At 57.5% G+C, this 21,045-nt stretch overlaps 1 protein-coding gene across 2 annotated transcripts in view; it reads right to left on the bottom strand.

The window, feature by feature from the left end:
- Positions 1-21,045, bottom strand: part of TBC1D14 (TBC1 domain family member 14) — a 117,648-nt gene extending 96,603 nt beyond the window's left edge. Inside the window, exons 1-2 of one of the 2 annotated variants that reach the window (XM_069594786.1) lie at positions 19,110-21,045; positions 7,434-8,169 (exon numbers count right to left, since the gene is read on the bottom strand). In XM_069594786.1, coding sequence (XP_069450887.1) covers positions 7,434-8,169; positions 19,110-19,344 — 971 coding nt within the window. In that variant the 5' untranslated portion in view covers positions 19,345-21,045. Of the gene's footprint in view, positions 1-7,433; positions 8,170-18,303; positions 18,489-19,109 lie in introns of those variants that run through there. The other variant, XM_069594787.1, reaches the window with a different exon arrangement.

Raw genomic sequence — 21,045 nt, 5'->3', positions numbered from 1 at the left:
CCTCTCCTCTTTCTCTCCCCGCCCCAGCCCCACGTGTGCGCCGGGCAGCACAGGGTCTCCAGGGCACATCTCCTCTTTCTCTCCCTGCCCCAGCCCCATGTGTGCACCGAGGCGGGGAGCCGGGGCGGTGCAGGCCCCTGTGGCGTCATGGGCGGGTGCTCAGTCTCGACCTGAGGGCTGGGAGGCGCCTGAGTGTGCTCAGACCGGGGCACTCGCCTCTTCCAGGCTCTGCGCTCTCCTGGAGGCAGCCCAGCAGCTGCCTGTGATGCCTGCATGCTTCGGATCTGGGGTCCGTGCTGTAGTCCGCAGAGGCCCCACCCACTCTGGCTCCACCACCTTCCCACCTCCTCCCCCAGCTCTGCGCTCCATCCCGGGCACCTCTTGTCGAGGCGCCTTCCTGGCTCCATCCCGGGCACCTCTTGTTGAGGTGCCTTCCTGGAAGGGCTGTGCCTCTCCCCACTCCCTTGACTTTGCCAGAGAGCGCCCGGGAGGCACCTCCAGAGGCCCGCTGGCACATCGGCCCCTGAGTCTCCCCTGAGGGATCTGCTGCTGCACTCCAGCCTCTTTCCAAGCCCTCATCACACCGCACAGCGCAGGGACTCACACGGCCGCCCATCTCCGTGCCTTCCAGCCTGGCACCGGGGCTCAGCACCTTGACCGGAGCCCTGCGTTCACTTTCAGAAGAGCTCTGAAAGGCGGATACCCTCAGCTCCTCTGCAACAAGTACACTAGGCCCTAGAGAGGCGCAGGGCCTGGCTCCCCCAAGACCCCAGCCCAGCAGACAGGAGGGCAAGACAGCGCCCATCACTGCTTCTTCCAAGCACCACAGCAGTGCGTGTGCACACACGCACACACACACAAGTGCATGCACCCCAGCAGCTCAGATATACAGCAGGCGTTTTCTGTGGATCACTGGTGCCAGATCGAAGTCATCAGGAATACAGGCAAAGCATTAACCAGATCGCTGCTTATTAAACAGCAATTGATATGATTGACATTAATATTGATATTATTATAATCACTGCTTAGTATTAAACTAGGAAGCGGCTGTATAGACAGGGAGCTCGGCTTGGAGCTCTGAGATGACCTCGAGGGGTGGGATGAGGGGACGGCGGGGGGGCGTGGATGTACAGATGCGCATGTAGCTGGCTCACTCTGCCGCACAGCAAAACCGAACACAACACTGTAAAGCAACTATCCTTCAGTTAGAAAGAATGCTGGCAAGTGGATGCTACAGGGAAGTCTCAGCTACAGTGTTACACCTCAGTTTATTGACACTAATTCCAACAGGGTCAAAGCGGTAGTCGGGCAATAAGTAAATAAATAGACACTGACAGGCCTGCCATGGGCCAGGCGCTTCACAGACATATACACTGCCTCCCCTTTAACCCCAGCAACCTTCTGAAGCATGAGCTTCTGTTTCTCAGAAAAGAAGCCTAAGCTCTGAGTCCAAACCCTGGACCATCTTTGTACCCCGTGAAGCTATGCAAGCACCTCTTGCAGCAGTCTCCTCCCCTAGGGGAGAGAATTATCATAGTACTCACCTGAATCCACTGGTTTTCAGCGCAGGATACAGAAATCACTCTAGGAATTTTAAGCAGAAAGGGATTTAACTCAAGGAATTAGATGACTTCCAGTCGCTGTTAAGGGCTGAAGCGGCTGGCTCTAAACTGGGGCCCCAGGAATGGCTCCCTGAACAATACAGGACTGACACACCAGGGGAGTGGTCACATACGAGCTGCCGCAGGAAGGACCGAGTTCGAGGGAGCGACACGGTCACCGTGACGGGGGCCACCGCGACGGGATGCAGGTAGCAGCCACTGCCACGCGGTCAGGGAGTGGACGCTGGGCAATGCTGCAGGCGAGGCTCACATCTCTGTGACACCACTAGACAGGAGGACACAGCCCAAAGGGGAAGAGAAACGGTCTCCACCTAACTTCCGCCTCCCGTCTTTCATAAATGGGGCCTGATTCCTGCCGGGAGCCCCAGCTGCAAGTGACCCAAGAAATACACGTCTTTAACTCTCAGGCTTCCCCAGGGCAGGAAGGTCCCCTAGGAGGATGGACAAGCCAGCTCACAGGAGCTAACACCCACCCTCTGCCTGCGGGAGTTGAAAATCAAACCAAGTGGCCGCACGGAGGGGCTGAGAACGGCGCCCGGCGGGCCCTGCACTCTGCCTGCTCCCCCCGCGCCAGGGGCTCCGGCCGCCACGTGTCTCTGGTTCCCGCTCACCTCCCTAATCAGAAAGCTAGCAGCAAACGTGTTCCTTGGCACTGCTCAGGCTGCCTTTCAAATGAACAAATCCCAAAGGCCTAGACCAGTAAAGGAACTAAAATTTCAGTTGCGCACGCCCACGCCGAGTCAAAGTGCCCACACAAACATTTAGTTCTCTTAGGCCAGTGGTTGCGAGCTTTTTCAGACAGCAGGCCCTTTTTAAAAAGAGCAACCTGAGGTGAAACCCAACAAAAGCAAGAGAGCAGGCCCAGGAGCCCACATGCTCACACTGGGTGTGTGCTCTGCCCAGAGCTGCCCCTGCGTGACCTCGTTTCATCCCCACGCCCACTCTTTACAAGAGGTACAGTCAACCCCTGTCACCCAGCACACCCTGGGACCACAGAGGTTAACGAAGTTTCTGGAGGCCACACCAGTCAAAAACGGCCGAGTGGAGGTTGAAACTGGCGTCGGAGCAGCGTTGGCTCTCGCCCACCAATGCCACCTGTCTCCACCTTCAAGTCACGACTCGGTGCCAGGGCAAACCACACACAGCGCACCGCTGAGGCGCTCCTGGCCAGGTCGGGAAGCAGAGCAGAAAAACGCATCATTACAGTCCTTTAAACCCAGCCAGGTGCCCCACGCCTCCTGGCCACCCCACAGGTGGTTCCCTCTGCTCCATGTGGGCACTTGGCACGCGCCTCTCATCCTTCGAATGCAGTGCCAGCCCCTCTTCTGGGCAGGGGACGTGCCGATCCCCTCTCCTGAGAGCTTCACGAGGGGCTGCGCAAAAGGAGATGGACGTGGTCAGAGCTAATCCCACCTCCCAGACCGGAGCAGAGCCGTGGGCCTGGGCCTCCCAGACACCCCAGCCCTGTCTCCCGCAGAAGGCAAGCACGTGGCCCGACCCTCTAGTGGTGCTGCCAGCTCTCTCGAGGAAGGCTCTGATGCGCTCTGGGCTCAGAGGATCCCTTAACACTGTCCCTCTCATCTACATGAGATGAGGATCCTGCTCAAAACATACCACAGCAGTGGAGGCCACCAACACTTAATAATAACTTCAAGTGGAGTGAAGAAGTGAAAATCTCTCAGTGATGTCCAACTCTTTGTGACTCCATGGACTATACAGTCCATGGAATTCTCCAGGCCAGAATATTGGAGTGGGTAGCCTTTCCCTTCTCCAGCGGCTCTTCCCAACACAGCGACTGAACCCAGGTCTCCTGCATTGTGGGTGGATTCTTTACCAGCTGAGCCACAAGGGAAGCCCAAGAACACTGGAGTGGGCAGCCTGTCCCTTCTCCAGCGGATCTTCCCGACCCAGGAATCCAACCGAGCTCTCCTGCACTGCAGGCAGACACTCTTTACCAACTGAGCCACAAGGGAAGCCGTTAAATGAAGTAAATCCATTAAAATACTGAATCAATGAAAGTAATATTGTAAATCAACTACACTTCAATTAAAAGAATACATACAAAACATTAGTAAATTTCCCACAAAGAAGCAATTAAATACCAACATTTGCCGCATGCTGGCTCAGTCGTTCTCATCGGCTGGGTGATTTTGCCCACCTCTCCTACCCCGCCTGCCCTGGCGCTCTGGGGACACCCCCAACGGATGAGGGTCTTTCTGGTGGCCACACTGGAAAGGTGCTGCTGAAAACTAGCGAGTAGAGGCCAGCAGCCTTCCATGGACAAGGCAGGCTCCACCACAAAGACGTGGTCACCCCGCCCCGAGTACCAGCAGAGCCAAAGTGGAGAAACCCCGACTCTTCCCATTAACGGACTGACCAAAGCAAAGCCCAATGTGCGGGCAAGAACTACAGAACGCGCCACAAAACGCGCTTTTCAGAAACGATCACGTTTATGCCAGCATCACTGATAACGTCTACTTGCAAGTGCCAGAAGGTCCTGGACACTCTACCTATTCGAGCTCTAAGCCTGCTCGGTAGTTTTATGCCCCTGAAGGCTCAGAGAGGGGAAGTAACTTGGCAAGGTCCTACAGCTGTTAAGTAGGAGAGCTCACACTGAACCCAGCCAACCTGACTCCTTTACCAGCGCTCCTGACTTCAGCACCCTCGCCAACATGCACGCCCGCATGCACGCACACACACACATGCCAAGACCCGTGCCCCCCGCCCCGCTGTGTGTCCATCTTCCCCGAGGGGCAGGGACTATCTCTAAGCTCAGGGTGGAGCTGGCAACAGAGGCGCTCACTGCAGCCTGTGTGAAAAAAGGGGCAAAGGCGCGGACAGCAGCCGGCCTGGCTTCCAGGGTGGGGGGGTGCTCCCCGGGAGTGCGCCCTCATCAGGCAGTCGGGGCGCCCGCAGGCCAGCCCCCCCCCCCCCCCCCCGCCCCGAGTGCCCGGCCCCCTGAGCGCCTGCCTGCACGCCCCAGTCTCCTGATTGGCCTTCCCCCACACCGCCCACGTTGCTGCCCACAAACGCTGTGGAGAGTGGATGTGGTGAGGAACAGGAGAACAGGCGGCCCGGGCTCCAGCGGGGGAGAGTGGAGAAGCAGGATGACTCAGGGGCCCAGGCTGGGAACCACAAAGGTCCAGCTCCAGCCCCAGCCCTGCCTGCGACAATAACACACGCGGTCCACCGTCCTCTGCGTGCCCACTGTGGGCCAGCCCTCTCCGTAGCTCACCTGTAAGATGCTTAGTGGGTCCCGAATCCTTCTGGCACAGAACTGCCACCCTTTCTCCCCTCTGGGATTATAGGCTGAAACTCTCCTCTAATACTCAAGAGTCTGGCGCAAAAACTTTGTGCTACAAATTTTGTGCTACTACATTTGGGCCATGAGATCACACATCTTGACTCATCTGTCATTAACACTCCAAAGGTACTTAGTAACGGCTCCTAATTACAGTATCACAGTCCTCAAAAACAAGGGTAAGGAGACAAGAAGTAAGAAATAAAACAAAGAGGAGATGTCTGATTTTCGTGGCACAAAGCTGAGAAAGATTTTCAAGAAACGATCTGCAGTGACCGACGGCATCTGCTCTCAATGGAAAAGTGGCTCCACCAGAGTGAGACAAAGGCAGCGCACCAAGTGTTCGCCGCCAGGACTCCCACAGCAAGCAACAGGCTCTCCAGGCCTGCTCTGTCTGGGTCTGCACCAAGCCTCACACACGGGAGCCCACCGCGCCCCCAGCCCAGCAACGAGGCAGTCTCATCATATCCACTGTGGAGATGAAGAGGCTGACGTGGAAAGCAAATAATGACAACGCAGTTAAGAGGACATAAGCCGTCCATCAACGCCTAACAGGCAGCCTGTGCCAGGCACTTACCACTGCTGTTTTAGAGACAAGAAAACTCAAGAGATGTGAAGTACCTTGCTCAAGGTCACACAGCGAGAACACAGGTGCAGGTCTGCTGAACTCCAAAGCTAAGCTCCTTTCTCCATGCTGCTTCCCAGCCACCTCTCTTTTCGGGCCAGGCTTCCCAAATCTGCCAAGAACCCCAGGGGATTCTAAAAACCCGTCTCCAAGGCATTTTCCCTGAGACTCTGATCCTGGAGACCTGGGCTGGGCCCTGAAGAGCCATATTTAACAGGCACCCAGATGGTATTCGGGCTTCCCTTGTGGCTCAGCTGGTAAAGGCTCCGTCCGCAATGTAAGAGACCTGGGTTCGATCCCTTGGTTGGGAAGATCCCCTAGAGAAGGGAAAGGTTACCCACTCCAGTATTCTGGCCTGGAAAATTCCATGGACTGTATAGTCCGTGGGGTCACAATGCGTTGGACATGACTGGGTGACTTTCACAGATGGTATTCACAAACAGGGAAAGTTAGAAACTCTGATCTGAACAAAGGGGATGGTGGCCGCTCGAATCTGAACCACAGAGCACTGTCTGAGGGGACCATGGGTGTCCCCGACAGTTCCTGGGCTCCTCCACTGAAGGCGACTATGGAGTCACTGAGGTCTGGAGCCGGGAATTCTCCTGGGGCTACAGCAGTACCTGTTGACGGGTGCATCACAGAGAAGAGGTGCCCCGTGAAACCAGAGCCTATGTCGGGGAACTTTCTCGCTCAGGACTGGACTCAGCCTCATGCAAGACGACCCCTCACTTTGGCTGATGACACAGCTGAGGCAGCCATAAGCGGACGTGAGTGCCCACGGCCACAGAGGTCTCCAGCTGACCCAGCCAGCACATCACGCCATCTTGAAGGGACGCCCAGCACCGCAAAGCGCCCAGCGTGGGCTCCGCGACAGGTGCGCACAAGGCAGCCAGGGCAACCCCAGGAGCAGGCCCAGCCGCCCGGTCCTGGCTCCTGCCCTCCAGAGAGCCACTGGCGAGCCGACGGCCACTCCAGGCCCGCTCTCCAGACCCCCCGGCACCTCCTCGCAGCGCTCCACAGCGCGGGAGCTTGTGCCTGCCTGTGTGACTGACTGAGTGTCCCCTCCCCACCACCGTCGGTCTGCAACCCCCCAGAGTCACGGCCATGTTACCCCTCCACTTCTGGTCAAGAGCAGAGCCCAGGACACACACACAAGACGCATGCCGAACGTAAACGTGAGGCACAAGAGACGGGCAGATGCTGCGGGAGCTTGCGGGGAGCCATGGGGAGCCCGGCACCCCCGGCTCAGCGGCTGGCTCGCAGGCCACCCTGGGGAAGGGGAATGGGGTGCGCGGCCCGCTCCTAGCACAGGCGGGAACGTGGGTGGCTGGGGGGGGCCACACCTCAGCAGGAGGCCCAGAACAGATGCGGACAAAGGAACATAGCCATGCCGGAGCGCAGGGGACACGCCCAGGGCCGCCCAGACACACCAGCCCTGGGTCACACCAGCAGGGCCTGGGGTTACTAACTTGATTATCACCCTCACCAGCACCTCCGTTTAGCCCAGGAAACTCCAGTTATCAACATGAAGGGCCCCTCGGAGGATACAGCTGACAAAGGGTGCTGACTTAGTAACGATGGCCACTCACAGGCCACCCTCAGTCACAGCACGTCAGAGGCCGGCGGCCAGGAAGCGGCAAGAGACTGTGCGCGTGAGCCAGGGCCTCAGGAGTGACAGCCAGCAGCAAGGGGGCAAACCGCAGAGTCGCCAACATGCCAGGCCTCGGCCCACAGGATGCCTGGCTGCTGGGGGCAGACGGCCTGGCTATCTGTACAACAGCGTCTGCCCAGCGGGCAGGAAACACACCACACGCTTCGGACGGAACAAGGCCACGGGTCTGAGCTGAACAGCCTGGCTCCTCTAGAGAGACACAGACCGCATTACCTGGTAAAGAAGTGACTGAACGGTCCCAGGAGTCTCAGCTTCCTCCCCTCCTCCGTTTCACCGGCACAGTCCCGCCGGAGGTCACGGGTCTCCCTGGTGGAGCTCAAGGTGACGTCGGTGAACTGCGGGTCGTCATCGTTCTCCAGGGTCACGATGGCACTGGAGCTGCTCGTGACCACGAGGTCCAGGATGTCCTCGTTGCTGACGGATAGTGTGGTGGACAGCTCCGTGCTGAGGCTGGACACGCTGCACACAGAGACATTGTCGCTGCGCTGCAGGGCCTGGGAGGCGGGGCTGTAGAGCTTCACCGAGTCGTAGCCTGTCCTGGGGAACGTGGAGGACTTGCGCACGCTCTGCTCCCGCTCGGCGCCGGAGGGGGCCGGGGGTGCGTAGGAGGGCAGCGGGCAGGCGCTCTGGCAGGCGCGCTCAGGGACGATCTCCGACTCGGACGGCTTCCTCCTCACATGGACCACGCTGCAGGGGACAGGCTCCGGGTTGCCGATCTCGAGGGTAGGAATGCCCGAGTCCACAGATTTAAGGCTGTGCCGATCCTCTAAAGCACTGAGTCTCAGCTTAGGCCCATACTCAGGCAACGAGAGGGACCTGGGCGCCTTGAGAGTCAAGTGTTGCAGGCTCTGAATGTGGTTTCCTGGTCGACCGTCCAGAATGCCCATCAAGGCTACGCCATTTGCAGAGGTGGAAAGGTTTCCATCAGTCATCTTGGTCCAAGGAAAAACTAGGGGAAAAAGAAAAACAACACAAAAATGGAAATACAGACAGTGGATGTAAAACCCAAAGATGCAGCTCCTCTGGGATTCAAATGTTCTGGCGCCCCTTTCAAAAGAGGAGTCCTTGAAAAATGAAATTCAAACAAGCCCTACGTGCCAGAGTATTAGTTCAGGACCGGAAGCTAGAGTTTAAACATAGTACTATCACGATATCATAAAGTATCCCACGGGTCACAACTGAGGTCCTCAGGACAGCACTGGTAGCAGAGCAAAGGGGTTTTGTTTTCCGTGCTTTCTAAAATAGCAGACAAGTGATACCTGTCGAAAGTATGTGAGTTCATAACCCACACACAAGTCAAGGCGCAACATGTGTGAACAGCATAAAACTCAAGACGTCTCCATCAGGACAGAAAACAAGATGGACCGGGTACGCCAGGTGCAATGAGACGGCCCGAGACGCAGGTGAGCGGTGCTCTCCACGGAGTTTCAGTCACCCTACTCGAGTCTCCACGGCGGGGCATGCTGTCTGCTTCCCCACGGACGAAATTGAGGCTTGGGTTCAGAAAAGGCTCCAGGGTCACGCTGCCACTTGGCAGCTCAGTTGGGATCTACACAGTTGGCCCCCAAACCAGCCACACCCAGGGGTCAAATGGCTCTGTTTGGGACTATAAAACCCAGGTCAGAAGGCTGGTTCAGTGAAGAAGGATAATCGAACCTGGAGGAAACGCCTGATGGGGAGAGTCCGAGCTGCTGGTGACACAGAGGCCCTGCCTACGGCCTCAGTCTCAGGCGGGGATGAGGGGGTGAGAGGCGCAGTCCTCACGGACTGAGAGCCTGGCGCATTCCGCTGTGTTCCTTCCCACTGTCCTCTAAAATACCGAAAACTAAAGAAACCCAGTGGTGCATTTACGTCTGATCCAGGGAACAGAACAACATACAGAAGGGATCTCCAGACTCAGACATGCCTGGGTTCTAACCCCAACTCCACTAGACGGCTCGGGAGAATGAAAGAAAGTGCCATGAGAAAGGCGTCAGCAGGCACCGACCCCCGACCCCCACCTCGAACTCCCACAAGCACTCTGCAGGCGGCTGCTGTCATCAAACGGCAAGTTTTGAAGCCTCGCAGCAACACTGATAACCACTCCCTTTCGGGTGTTATTTTAGCTTCTGCAGTGAGCGTCCTGCTCCCCTTCAGGAAGCCTGGCCGGGCCTCTCAATGTCAAGTTGGCAAAAGCACATTCATTAAAAGCAGACAACAGGGGAGGGTGATGCCTCTCCTCCCCAGAAACTGAAGGGGCCCGGCACGCAGCACAGCACTGGAGCAAAGATAGAGATAAGGAGCGAAGCCAAAACACACAGTCCAGGGACAGACCAAACTGTATATGAAACCTTGAAATGTGGCCCAGTGGTAGGGAAGGGTCATCTAACTGTGGTGTCGTACTAACTGGTTATCAATTTTCCTTGGCAAGATGGAACCACACTGCACAACACCAAAACAAGACGGCAAATGAAAGGAGAGCTTAATACAAAAATGAGATCATACAGGTGATCACACTAAGTAAAGCGTTTCCCTAACCTACAGGGCTTCCTTAGGGGCTCAGACAGTAAGGAATCTGCCTGCAATGTGGGAGATCCAGGTTCAGTCCCCGGGTCAGGAAGATCCCCTGGAGAAGGAAATGGCAACCCACTCCAGTATTCCTGCCTGGAGAATCCCGCAGACAGAGGAGCCTGGTGGGCTACAGTCCATGGGGTCGCAAAGAGTCGGACACGACTGAGCAACTCACACTTTCACTTTCAACCTGCAGAGCAAGAAGGACCAAAAGGACCTGGGCATCAGCTCACCACAGGGAACACATTTTAAATGCTCCGCAGTTCACGCTGCCCTGAATTCCCAGTGCTGCAGTTCCTACCCTGAGTCCCCAGCCACGAGTTCCTCCCAGGCAAGGCCACGGCAAACTGTCCCTGGAACTCTGACTTGGCAAAACTCCCAAACTGAACTACACTGTCAAACCACAGCATCCACAACAGGAAGACAAACCTGTGTACAGACTTTAAAGTTTTAAAAAAATATTCTAATTAAAAGGAAAATACAGCAAGAAACATTTTTAGCACCTAGTTAAGAGCTAATCTTTGGCTGTGGTAGAGGTGATGGGAATTATCCAGACACCATCAACATTCCAACAGGTCACACTGACAAAAAAAAAAAACCCCATAAACACAAAAGGACATACAGTAAGCAGAGCTGAGACCCTCTGGTAGGCCCGGTGGAAACTCTCCTGACTTGCTAGTGCAGGAGACACTTAACCTTTCTGAGAGTCAACTCCCCTTCGGCCCAGGAGTAAACTGGGGCAGCAGCATGAAACTCCTAGGCAGGCCTCTGGGCAGCGAGAGGAGGAGCCTTGGTGAAGCGCGGCTCACCCCCCCGTCTGACACAGCAGGTGCCCTCTACTTCAGCCACATGTACAGAGGACACGCACGGAGGGGGGCGGACTTAAAACTGACATTTTGACACCAGAATAGACAGGAACAGGGAACAAGTGTGCTAAGGGAGCCCAAGGCCCCCTGCTCCTCCGTTGCCAAGACAAGCCAGGGACGAGAAGAGCAGGTGGGGTGGAGGCCGAAGCCACTTGCCGATGGCCCGCTCACAGCCTCTCCCCCCGGCCTCGGAGCCACCGGGAACAGCCCCAGGGCCCCTTCTAGGGAGAAGCTGAGGGGCCTCTGAGGCTCCAAGGGTTCCAGGTCCAGTCTAAGTTCCTGAAACCTGCCAAACAGCCTCAGAGAACAGACTCTGGAGAGAGAAACTTAAAAGGGGAAAAAGTCCTTCCGCTTGCGACATCCTCTAAGACCCCACTCTGGGAGGGCCAAGCCACCCGCCCTTAGGCGCTTCCACCTGGAGTCAGCCGGAGCGCAAAGCAAAGCCGGCCTCCCGACGGGGCCTGCACAAGGAAAGGGCGTGCTTCCGAGCAAGGCAGCGGTGTGGACGCTGGAAGGCGGCCAGCAGGCAGCTGCCCATGGCTGGCCTCCAAGTCACACATTTTCTCAAGACAGAGGAAGCCTCGACTCCACGGGCCAGCACCAGCCCCGGGGACCCGTCCCCTGCCAGCCCCGCCAGTCTCGGGCCGCCAGCCCACCTCTGTCAACACCCATCACCCTGGGGACTCTGTCCCCCGCTCGGCCACCAGCACCCCGGGGGTTCATGTCCCCGGAGACAGAGCACGCCTCCAAGGCAGCCCCTCGGAGAAGCCTTCCCCGCCCCCCAGGAAGCTGCAGGCCCTCCTCTCTCTGGGGTTCTTTGTGGCTACACCCCACCTTCAGCAGTTCTAGGGTCCCCTCCCTGCACTCCCAAGCTGCAGGCAGGGCACCTGGATGTCGATGCCTGGGCAAACACCTCCAATGGTGAAGGATGAGAAAACCTATCTGCTGCATTAAGTATTCCCAACGACTGGATTCTAGCTGCGGGCAGGCGTCAGCGGCTGTCCATCCAAGAAACCTCTGTTGGGAGCTGGGTTGTGTTTCCACAACAAGGTGGGCAGGGGAGCTCACGGAAGAGAAGCAAATGCAACCACGCTCTCCCGGCAAAGCGTGCGGACAGCAGCCCCGGCCCGGGAGCAATGACCGTTCTGCGCGCCGGGTCGGCTGCTAGACTAGAAGGCAAGGGTTGACACGCTCGACCTTGGACGGCTCAGGACAGCAAAAGAAAATTTCCCTCTGTGCTCTTTCCCAAAGTCACACATGACCCCTCGTGCTGCGGGCGTCACAGAACGTGACCTGGGCTCTCGGCGTCCCCAGGCACAGCCTGGCACCAGAGGCCAGTTTGACCATGAGCAGCCATCGCCGCCCACGGGAGAGAAACACGCACGCCGTCAAGCACAGGTAAGAGGAAGGCTTTTTATTCCAGGTGGCAAGGCCACCGGAATTTTATTTACCTGCCAGAAACTGAGTTCTGAAGGAAACAAAGAGGCAAAGGGCCACCCGGAGAGGCTGGAACGATCTCACTCCGCCAGGGGCCCACCTTTAGTTTAACACAAGTCAAGAGAGTGGACAGTGGCTCTTCCACGGGTGACTGGAAACAAGGCTTTGGAAAACAAGCCGGGCTCGAAGAAACAATTTAATTTTCTCCTTCTTACAAAGTAATAAGACTAAAACCAACTCTTCATAAATACAAAAAAAAAAAAACAGTTTATGAAACCACAGCTAAATGATTTAGTTATATCCCCAGGGGGAAAAAAAAACCCACCCCTGGGTGGCCTCGGGGAGAACCTGTTCCGCCCGTCTATGCACACATCCTCTGCGCTCGTCCCCGTGGCTCCTTCCCGTCCACGGGGCGTGTGCTATACACAGCCTCCTGTCCCGCCTCCTCTCCTGATGCCGGGGGAGAGCGGTCCCCTCACGCTCCCATCCCACGGGGACGGCGCTGTGCCCTCAACCCTCCAGGGAGGGTGCACTCCCCTTCGCTGCCAAGCCTCAGCCCTGCCACCTATTTCCGTGCCTTCTGCTTAAGAGTTGGGCGCACAGAGCTCCTTTCTGTCAGCCATGGTCTAAGGGCACGTCTGTCACAGATCCGAAGTTTTAGGAGGGCAGACACTAGGCCTGCAAGTCCGGACAACACCAGCTGTTGCTGTTGAGTCTCTCAGTCAGGTCTGACTCTCTGCAACCCCATGTTCTGGAGCGCCTCTGTCCATGGGGATTCTCCAGGCAAGAATACTGGAGTGGGTTGCCATGCCCTCCTCCAGGGGGTGGATCTTCCCGACCCAGAGCATCACCATAAAACTACAATCTCGTGAGCACGAGGCACTGTTGGAGGCTCTTAACACACCAGTCTGTTCTAGGGCCCTCAACAGTTCTCTGCACCAGGCACTAACCCCACTGAATAGAGGAGGAAACTGAGGCACAGAGCCTACCCAGGTCTCCACTTGGATGTGGCAGCACCTGGGGCTTGAGCCCAAGTCTGCGACCCTACAGCCCCTCAGTAAGCTCTGCTCCTTGCAGCCCTCATGCAGACACTGAGCACCTCCTCAAATCCTCACTCCTCCAGCCAAAGAGCAGGATTTCACAGATGGGAACGATGACACTGAGCTTGCTGAGTCAGATGTGGCCTCCTGCCCGAGGTTTCACACGCAGGGCCTCACGACACTCCCTCTCTCCAACGCCCCCGTCACCCTCCTGAAGGCCTCTCCAGGTCCTTCATGTCTCCCGGGGAGGATTCTGGTGGGACCACCAGGGTCCCCACAGGAGTGGCTCCCCCAGGCCTTCCCCTCAAGCCTGGACGTAACGTCAGGGAGACCTCCCTGAGAATCAGGCTGTTCGGGACTTCCTTGGTGACCCAGTGGTTAAGAATCGACCTGCCAATGCAGGGGACATGGGCTCGATCCGTAGTCTGGAAGCTAAAATCCAACGCTGCAGGGCAACTACGCCCATGCACCGCGGCTCCCAAGCCCCTGCGCCCTAGAGGCTGCACCCCGCAGTAAGAAAATCCCCTGCGACGAGAAGCCCGTGCCCCGCAACGAGAGAGAGGCCCCACTCGCTGCAACTAAAGAGAGCCCACGTGTAGTGACAAAAACCCAGCACAGCCATAAATAAATAAAAAATTTTAAAATATGTATTTTAAAATAAACAAACAAAAAAAAACAGATTGCTCTGTAAAGGGTTCCCAAGCACCAACCGCTGTGAGTGCCTTTCTCTTTTTAATTCAAGCCCTGGCTTAGCCAGAAAGGAGCCTGAAAAGAAAGGCACAGGCCGTTTGGGGCCTCAAGGGCCTTCACAGGAGCAATTAACCCGGCAGCCGCCTCCGCGTGCCCGTGCGTGCTGCGTGCTGGGCACAAGCCCAGAGTCTACACCCGCTGTCTGTGTGGTCTCTGCTGCCTCCACAGCAAGCCCCGGAGCTGAGAACACTGTTGTCCCCATCTCACAGGCAAGACTGAGGCCCCGACAGAACACAGGTGGAGTGTTCCTGCTCTGACCTGGATCTGGATCTGACTCTAGGGTGCTTATTACTGTCTCCACTGCTGTACAAGCAAGCCGAAAACAATGGAGGAACGTGCGTTACACAGGATGGGCAAGTCGGGACCTCCCTGGCGGTCCAGTGGTCAAGACTCCATGCTTCTACTGTGGGAATCATGGGTTCAGTCCTTGGTCAGGGAACTAAAATCCCGCATGCCAAGAGGTAAAGCCAAAACACACACAGACACACACACCGACACACACACCCAGAACGTGAAAGGCAACTAGAAAAGGTAGTTTGTTATTCAAATAAGTTACTCTTCAGGATAAAAACAACCCTAAGAAAGAATTTTCTAGAAGCCCAATGTATTCCTCTGAAGAGTGAATGGCAACTCTGAGGCACCTGGAACTCAACACAGTGGAGGTTAGTAAGTTTCCATCCAGCAGCAAATAGGCGGGAACTGGTGTTAAACAGTTGAGGCTCCCCAAAGGCTCCTTCCCAACCCTAAGAAACAGATACTTCACTTAAACTGTCCAAAGGTAGTTGGGCTCATAAGACACTGCTGCTGCTAAGTCGCTCCAGTCGTGTCCGACTCTGTGCGACCCCATAGACGGCAGCCCATCAGGTCTCCCGTCCCTGGGATTCTCCAGGCAAGAACTCTGGAGTGGGTTGCCATTTCCTTCTCCAATTTATAAGGCACAGGTGGGACATTTTAGATTAAGGGCACTCAGTGCACAGGGCGGTTGCCCCACTAGACCAAAATATTTCAGTTTCATACAGCAATTTACCAAAACTAATCTTCATAAGGACCTGCAAAGTGACTGAGAGGCAACTGATGGCTTAGGAAGAAAGGCCACTCAGCAAGGCCAACCCAGTTTATAGTCTTTAATTATTAATATGGTAAACAATTTACTGAACATTTGCCACAGACCAAACACATTAGGGGGCTTCCCTTGTGGCTCAGCTGGTAAAGAATCTGCCTGCAATGCGGGAGGCCTGGGTTTGATCCTTGGGTTGGGAAGATCCCCTGGAGAAGGGAAAGGCTACCCACTCCAGTATTCTGGCCTGGAGAATTCCATGGACTCTACAGTCCATGGGGTCACGAAATGGGAACCCACTCCAATGTTCTTGCCTGGAGAATCCCAGGACGGGGGAGCCTGGTGGGCTGCCGTCTATGGGGTCGCACAGAGTCGGACACAACTGAACTGACTACGGAGAAGGCAATGGCACCCCACTCCAGTACTCTTGCCTGGAAAATCCCATGGAAGGAGGAGCCTGGCAGGCTGCAGTCCATGAGGTCGCTAAGAGTCCGATAGGACTGAGCGACTTCACTTTCACTTTTCACTTTCATGCATTGGAGAAAGAAATGGCAAACCCACTCCAGTGTTCTTGCCTGGAGAATCCCAGGGACGGGTAAGCCTGGTGGGCTGCCGTCTCTGGGGTCGCACAGAGTCAGACACGAATGAAGAGACTTAGCAGCAAGCAACTTTCACACACATATACATACACCTATTAGGAGCTGTTGCATTCTCTAATCATCACAAGCCTGCCAAGTACACCGAAGAAACTGAGATTCAAAGAGGCTGAGCGACTCACCCAAGGTCACACAGCAAGAGAACAGGATGCAAACCAGGTTCTGACGTCAAACCCCACACCTGGCTTGCTGGAGTGCTTAATACAGATCCTAAACGCTGTGACCATCGAAGATAAACCCAACAATATTTAGACTTCTCTGTGCACTTCCACAGAAAGTTTCAAAAAGAAACTATGCAAGGGGAAAAGATAATGCAGGCTCTGCAGGCAGACTGCCTAGGTTCAAGTCTTGGCTCTTCCACTTACCAGCTGTGTGATCCTGGATTAGTCTAACTTCTCCACTAACTTTTCACCTAGCGGGAGGGGGACGACAACAGACCCTATCTCATTAGGCAGTTGACAAAGTGAGGGTGAAGAAATCCACATAAAGCTTTTAGAATCAAGCCTTAGAAGATGCCTGCTGGTGTTACTCTTCCTTGGGCACCCGGCTCAGGCGCACTATTTTAGCAACTCATTTGCATAAACAAGCCCAGACACAGCCAGTCTGCGGGGCCTCACTCCACACCTTCCGCCTGTCACCAACATCCTCCTCGCACCTTTGCTGCGGGCACTGACTGAGCCTAGCTCTCAGCTTCCCCACCTGTCCAATGAGGCGATTAGCCCAGCCAGTCTATCTGAGGTCCTTCCAACCTGACAGTCTAGAAGTCTAAACCCAAGCCTTAGAAACTTTACACCCTCCCTGAAACAAACATGAACAGACAACACATACCCACGTGCCTAAGATCCTCTCTCCCGTATTATGCCTGTTAAGATGACAAATCTCCCCTGAGGTCTCAAAGCTCCACGGGCACCCACGACATGTGGAGCGTGCATCCTCAGTGCTGAGGGCGGGGACACGGCGGCAAGAAGCTCTGACCGAGGGAGGACCGATTCCAAAACAAGCTGTTCCTCGGACAAGCTGAGTCCACTCCGTAGAGGTCTTCAGCAGAGCACAAGCGAGGGCAAGCGGAGGGAAGACAGACAGGCATTCACCTGCTGCACAGATGGGAGAAGGGCCGTGGAGGAAAGTGATGGAGGAGTGGAGGGTGGAGAGGCAGAGAGAGGGTGCCGAGGGGAAGGGCAAGGACCAGCGAAGGCCAGGTGAGGCAGTGCCGATGCAGAACGTGAGAGGAGCGCTGGGGGCAGACTGCAAAAACTCAGCTTCACGAGCCCAGGGTAAGCCCAGCCAAGCAGCGCTGAGCAGGGACCTGCCAGGACTTGCTGGGCCACGAAGGACACTCACTGAGCAGCGTCTGGCCCCGAGACCTAACTATTTGAATCTCATCCATGCCTGTCTCCAGCTGTCCAGCTGCATGACCCCAAACCAATTACTGTACCTCTCTTGATGTTTCCCAAAGGGTGTATTCACTCAACAACCCTGAGTCCCAAGAGCACGGGCAGGTTCTCACTAGGGCTGGAAATCAGGGGCTGGGAGTCCACAGTCTCAAGGGATCAAACATACCACAACCAAGACAGCAGTAAGACAGTCTTAGCTGGGGGAAGGCCAGGCGGGTTGGGGGAGGAGCACCCCAGTTAAGGGGGGAGGTGTGAAGTTGAGAAGAAGTCATAGGCAAACATTAGACCCAGTTGGTCCTGGCCAGATAAACCGGGCAGGAGGAAGCAACAGCTGAAAGGTGTGCCTGGTCCATGCCAGGGACCTCACGGTGGCCAGCAGCAACCACCCCCTACAAAGGCAGCCAGGACGAAGGGGTGAGGTGCCCACATCCGCTGGACGAGGGCCCCCTCCGCCGCCAGTCTGGGCACACGCGGCAGTGCCCGGGTCTGAGGCTGGGGGCTGCAGCCCAAAGGCGCGGGTCTCAGAAGAAAAAGGGAGTCCCTGGCCTGGGCAACGGGGATCCCAAGAGAAAGAGGGGAGGACAAGGACATGAGAAGCAAGGGGGCGGAAGCTCCGAGGTGGAGGGGGTTCGGGGCGGGGGAGCGCCGAGGTGGATGGGGACCCGGGGCTCAGGGACTCTGAGATGCAGGGGGTCCCGGGGGCTCCGAGGTGCGGGGTGGGGGAGGGTCCCGGGGCTCAGGGACTCCGAGGTGGAGCGGGTCCCAGGGGGCTCTGAGGTGGAGGGGGTCCCGGGGCTCAGGGACTCAGGTGGAGGGGGTCCTGGGGGTCAGGGACAATGAGGTGGAGGGGATTCCGGGGGGCTCCGAGGTTGGGGGGCCGGGGCTCAGGGACCCTGAGGTGGCGGGATCTCGGGGCTCAGAGACTCTGAGATGGAGAGGGTCCCGGGGCTCAGGGACCTTGAAGTGGAGGGGGTCCCGGGGCTCTCGCGGGTCGGGGGAGCGGTTCCGCGCGCCGAGCCGGCTCGTCTCCCGCCCCGGAGCCCCGCGCGTCTGAGGGTGAAAACTTTCCGTCAAGTTCCGGAAACGGTGCGGTTCGGGGCGCGCGTCTCACCAAGGAGCGGTGCTCCCCGCGCCCCACGCGCTCCCCCGGGCGCGGGAAAGAGCGGCGGCCGCGCAGCGCCGAGGGGGCAGGCCAGGCAGGACGCGCCCGGCCGCGCCTCAGGGCCGCCGCCTCCCCGCTCCGGCCGACGCGGCAGCAGGTGGCAGCGGCCCCGCGCGCGGCCCGGCCCCTTCCCTCCCTCGCGGCCCGGCTCCCGCCGCAGGCCCTCAGTACCGGAGTCAGCGTGGCTCCGACGCCATCCCCGGGGCCCGCGGGCCCGCAGCCCAGGCCCCGCGGGACCCGCAACGTGCGCGGCGAAGACGCTGGGCGCTGCAGGCGGCGAGCCGACCAGGCAGGTGCCGGCAAGGAGCCCGCGGCCAACGGCGGCGCGCGCCCCCGCCCCGCCCCGCCCCGCCCCGCCCCGCGCGCCCTCGCCCCGCCCACGCGCGCCTTCACCCCGCCCGCGCGCGTCCTCGCCCCGCCCCGCGCGCCCCCGCCCCGCCCACGCGCGCCTTCACCCCGCCCCGCGCCCCCGCCCCGCCCCGCCCCGCGCGCCCTCGCCCCGCCCGCGCGCGCCTTCGCCCCGCCCCGCGCGTCCTCGCCCCGCCCCGCGCGTCCTCGCCCCGCCCCGCGCGTCCTCGCCCCGCCCCGCGCGTCCTCGCCCCGCCCCGCGCGTCCTCGCCCCGCCCCGCGCGTCCTCGCCCCGCCCCGCGCGTCCTCGCCCCGCCCCGCGCGTCCTCGCCCCGCCCCGCGCGTCCTCGCCCCGCCCCGCGCGTCCTCGCCCCGCCCCGCCCCCTGCCGGCACAGCCGCTCTTCCGCCCGGGCTACCGCCCCACCCCCGCCGCGCCGCCGCTGCTCCTTGAGCTCGACGCTCGTCCCTCTGCCCCTTCTCCAGCCCGGTCGCCCGCTCTCTCCAGGCCCCGGGACGGCATTGCCCGCCCTTTTCTCTCCCGAAGGCCAAAAAGGGCCGCGAGGGGAGGCCTGAGGGAATCTTCATGCCCTCAGAGCCCCCGTGGACACCCACCAGGGGGCCTCCTTACCTGGTCGGCTCCACCCGCGGCCATCTTGGAAGTGGGAAGCGGCTGGGAGGGGGAAGGGGCACGAGCGGGCAGCGACCAGGCGTGGGGAGCCGAGCGGCGGAGCGCATCGATGGGTGGCCCTGCCCACCCCGAGCAGGTGTGTGGGAGAGGAAGGTCCCGCCCCCCACCTGCCCGCAAGCTGGAGGCCAGCTGGGCAAGATCGGAGCTCCGGCCTGGAACATGGAGCCTTGAGCATATCGCTTTGAGGCTTTCCCGGCCGGGCCTTGTCTCTTCATCCGTAAAACGGGCTTTTCTGACAGTTCTCTTATTGAGCCGGTAGACAGGGCACAGCGCCGCTCCTCCCCAAACTTGTCTGCACTTCTCTATCACCTGAAGATCTTTGAAAAATTTAAAGGCTAGGCCACGCCTCAGACCAACTAAATCACAGTCTCTGGAGGTAAGATACTGTTTTGAAAGCTGCGTAATGTGCAGACAAGTTTAGGAACCGCTGGCCTAGTGTTCATTGCATTATTTCCGTCAGTATTGCAGAATCTAGAGACACGATCTGTGATCAGAACTGTCACGCAGGACTTCCCTGGCGGTACAGTGCTTAAGATCTGCCGCTTTCACTGCAGTGGCGCAGGTTGGATCCCTGGTGGGGCTTCCACATGCAGGCGCCTTCCCCCGCCCCCCCCAAAAAAAACAGTGGGTAGAGAGTGGACAAACCTAGACAGCATATTAAACAGCAGAGGCATTAAACTTTGCCAACAAAGGTCCATCTAGTCAAAACTGGTATTTCCGGTAGTCATGTATGGATATGAGAGTTGGACAAGAAGGCTGAGCACTGAATTGATGCTTTCGAACTGTGGTGCTAGCGAAGATCTTGAGTCCCTTGGACTGTAAGGAGGTCCAACCAGTCCATCCTAAAGGAAATCAATCCTGAATATTCATTGGAAGGACTGATGCTGAAGCTGAAGCACCAATACTTTGGCCACCTGATGTGAAGAGCTGACTCATTAGAAAAGACCCTGATTTGGGGAAAGATTGAAGGCAGGAGATGGGGGTGACAGAGGAGATGTTTGGATGGCATCACTGGCTCAATGGACATGAGTTTGAGCAAGCTCTAGGAGATGGTGAAGGACAGGGAAGCCTGGCTTGCTGCAGTCCATGGGGTCGCAAAGAGTTGCACACAACTGAGCAACTGAACAACAAAGAGTGAAAGATGAAGTCGCCTGCCCAAGGTCCAGGGCTGGTCAGTAGCTGAGAGGAGTCAGAGGCCAGATGCCCCACCTCTAGGATCATGCAAAGCCCCGGAATAAGAGACCTCTTGTTCACTAGTTATTGACCCGTTCCTCAACGTCCTCCAAGAATGTGGGCTGCCTGAGCCAAACTGGGCTTATCTTGTTTACTGGTATGTTCCCTGAGCCTACAAGACTTCAGAGATTGGGAGCTGGAAGGCCTGGGTTCCAAGCGAGGCTTGGCGCCTGACTGCCAGGAGCGCTGAGGGCTGCCCCAGGCAGAACTACCAGAGAAGAAACCTCAGAGGGACAGGAAGGGTATCCGTACATCAGAACATCTGGAGGCGTACGGTGAAGATTAATTTTGGCTGTAGTCATTAGTGTTGGTCCCGAGAACCCCAGGCTTGTTTCTGCTGCCTAGGTCATAGCTCTAAAAGCTCTCCGCACCTGCGGTCATGATGGCAGGAGGAGTGAGAGCTTTAGAAAGGAAATCTGTTAATAGAACACATCAGCAGCCTTCACAGTGCTGAGGGCGTAATAGAGGCTTTATAAATGGCTGCATTTCTGGATGTTTTAAGGAAAGCTAATACCAGGGCTCCTCCAAAGCCCAGTGTGCCCTCTTGAGCTTATTTTAAGAAAACACTACCAGAGAACTACCGACTTGCTCTGGGCCTGGCTTAATCCCCAATTTAATACCTCAGATTAATAAATCTGCTTTT

This window comes from Ovis canadensis, chromosome 6, assembly GCF_042477335.2.
Source record: "Ovis canadensis isolate MfBH-ARS-UI-01 breed Bighorn chromosome 6, ARS-UI_OviCan_v2, whole genome shotgun sequence".
In the NCBI taxonomy this organism is placed as follows: Eukaryota; Metazoa; Chordata; class Mammalia; order Artiodactyla; family Bovidae; genus Ovis; species Ovis canadensis.
This window is presented reverse-complemented; position numbering and strand designations above follow the sequence as displayed.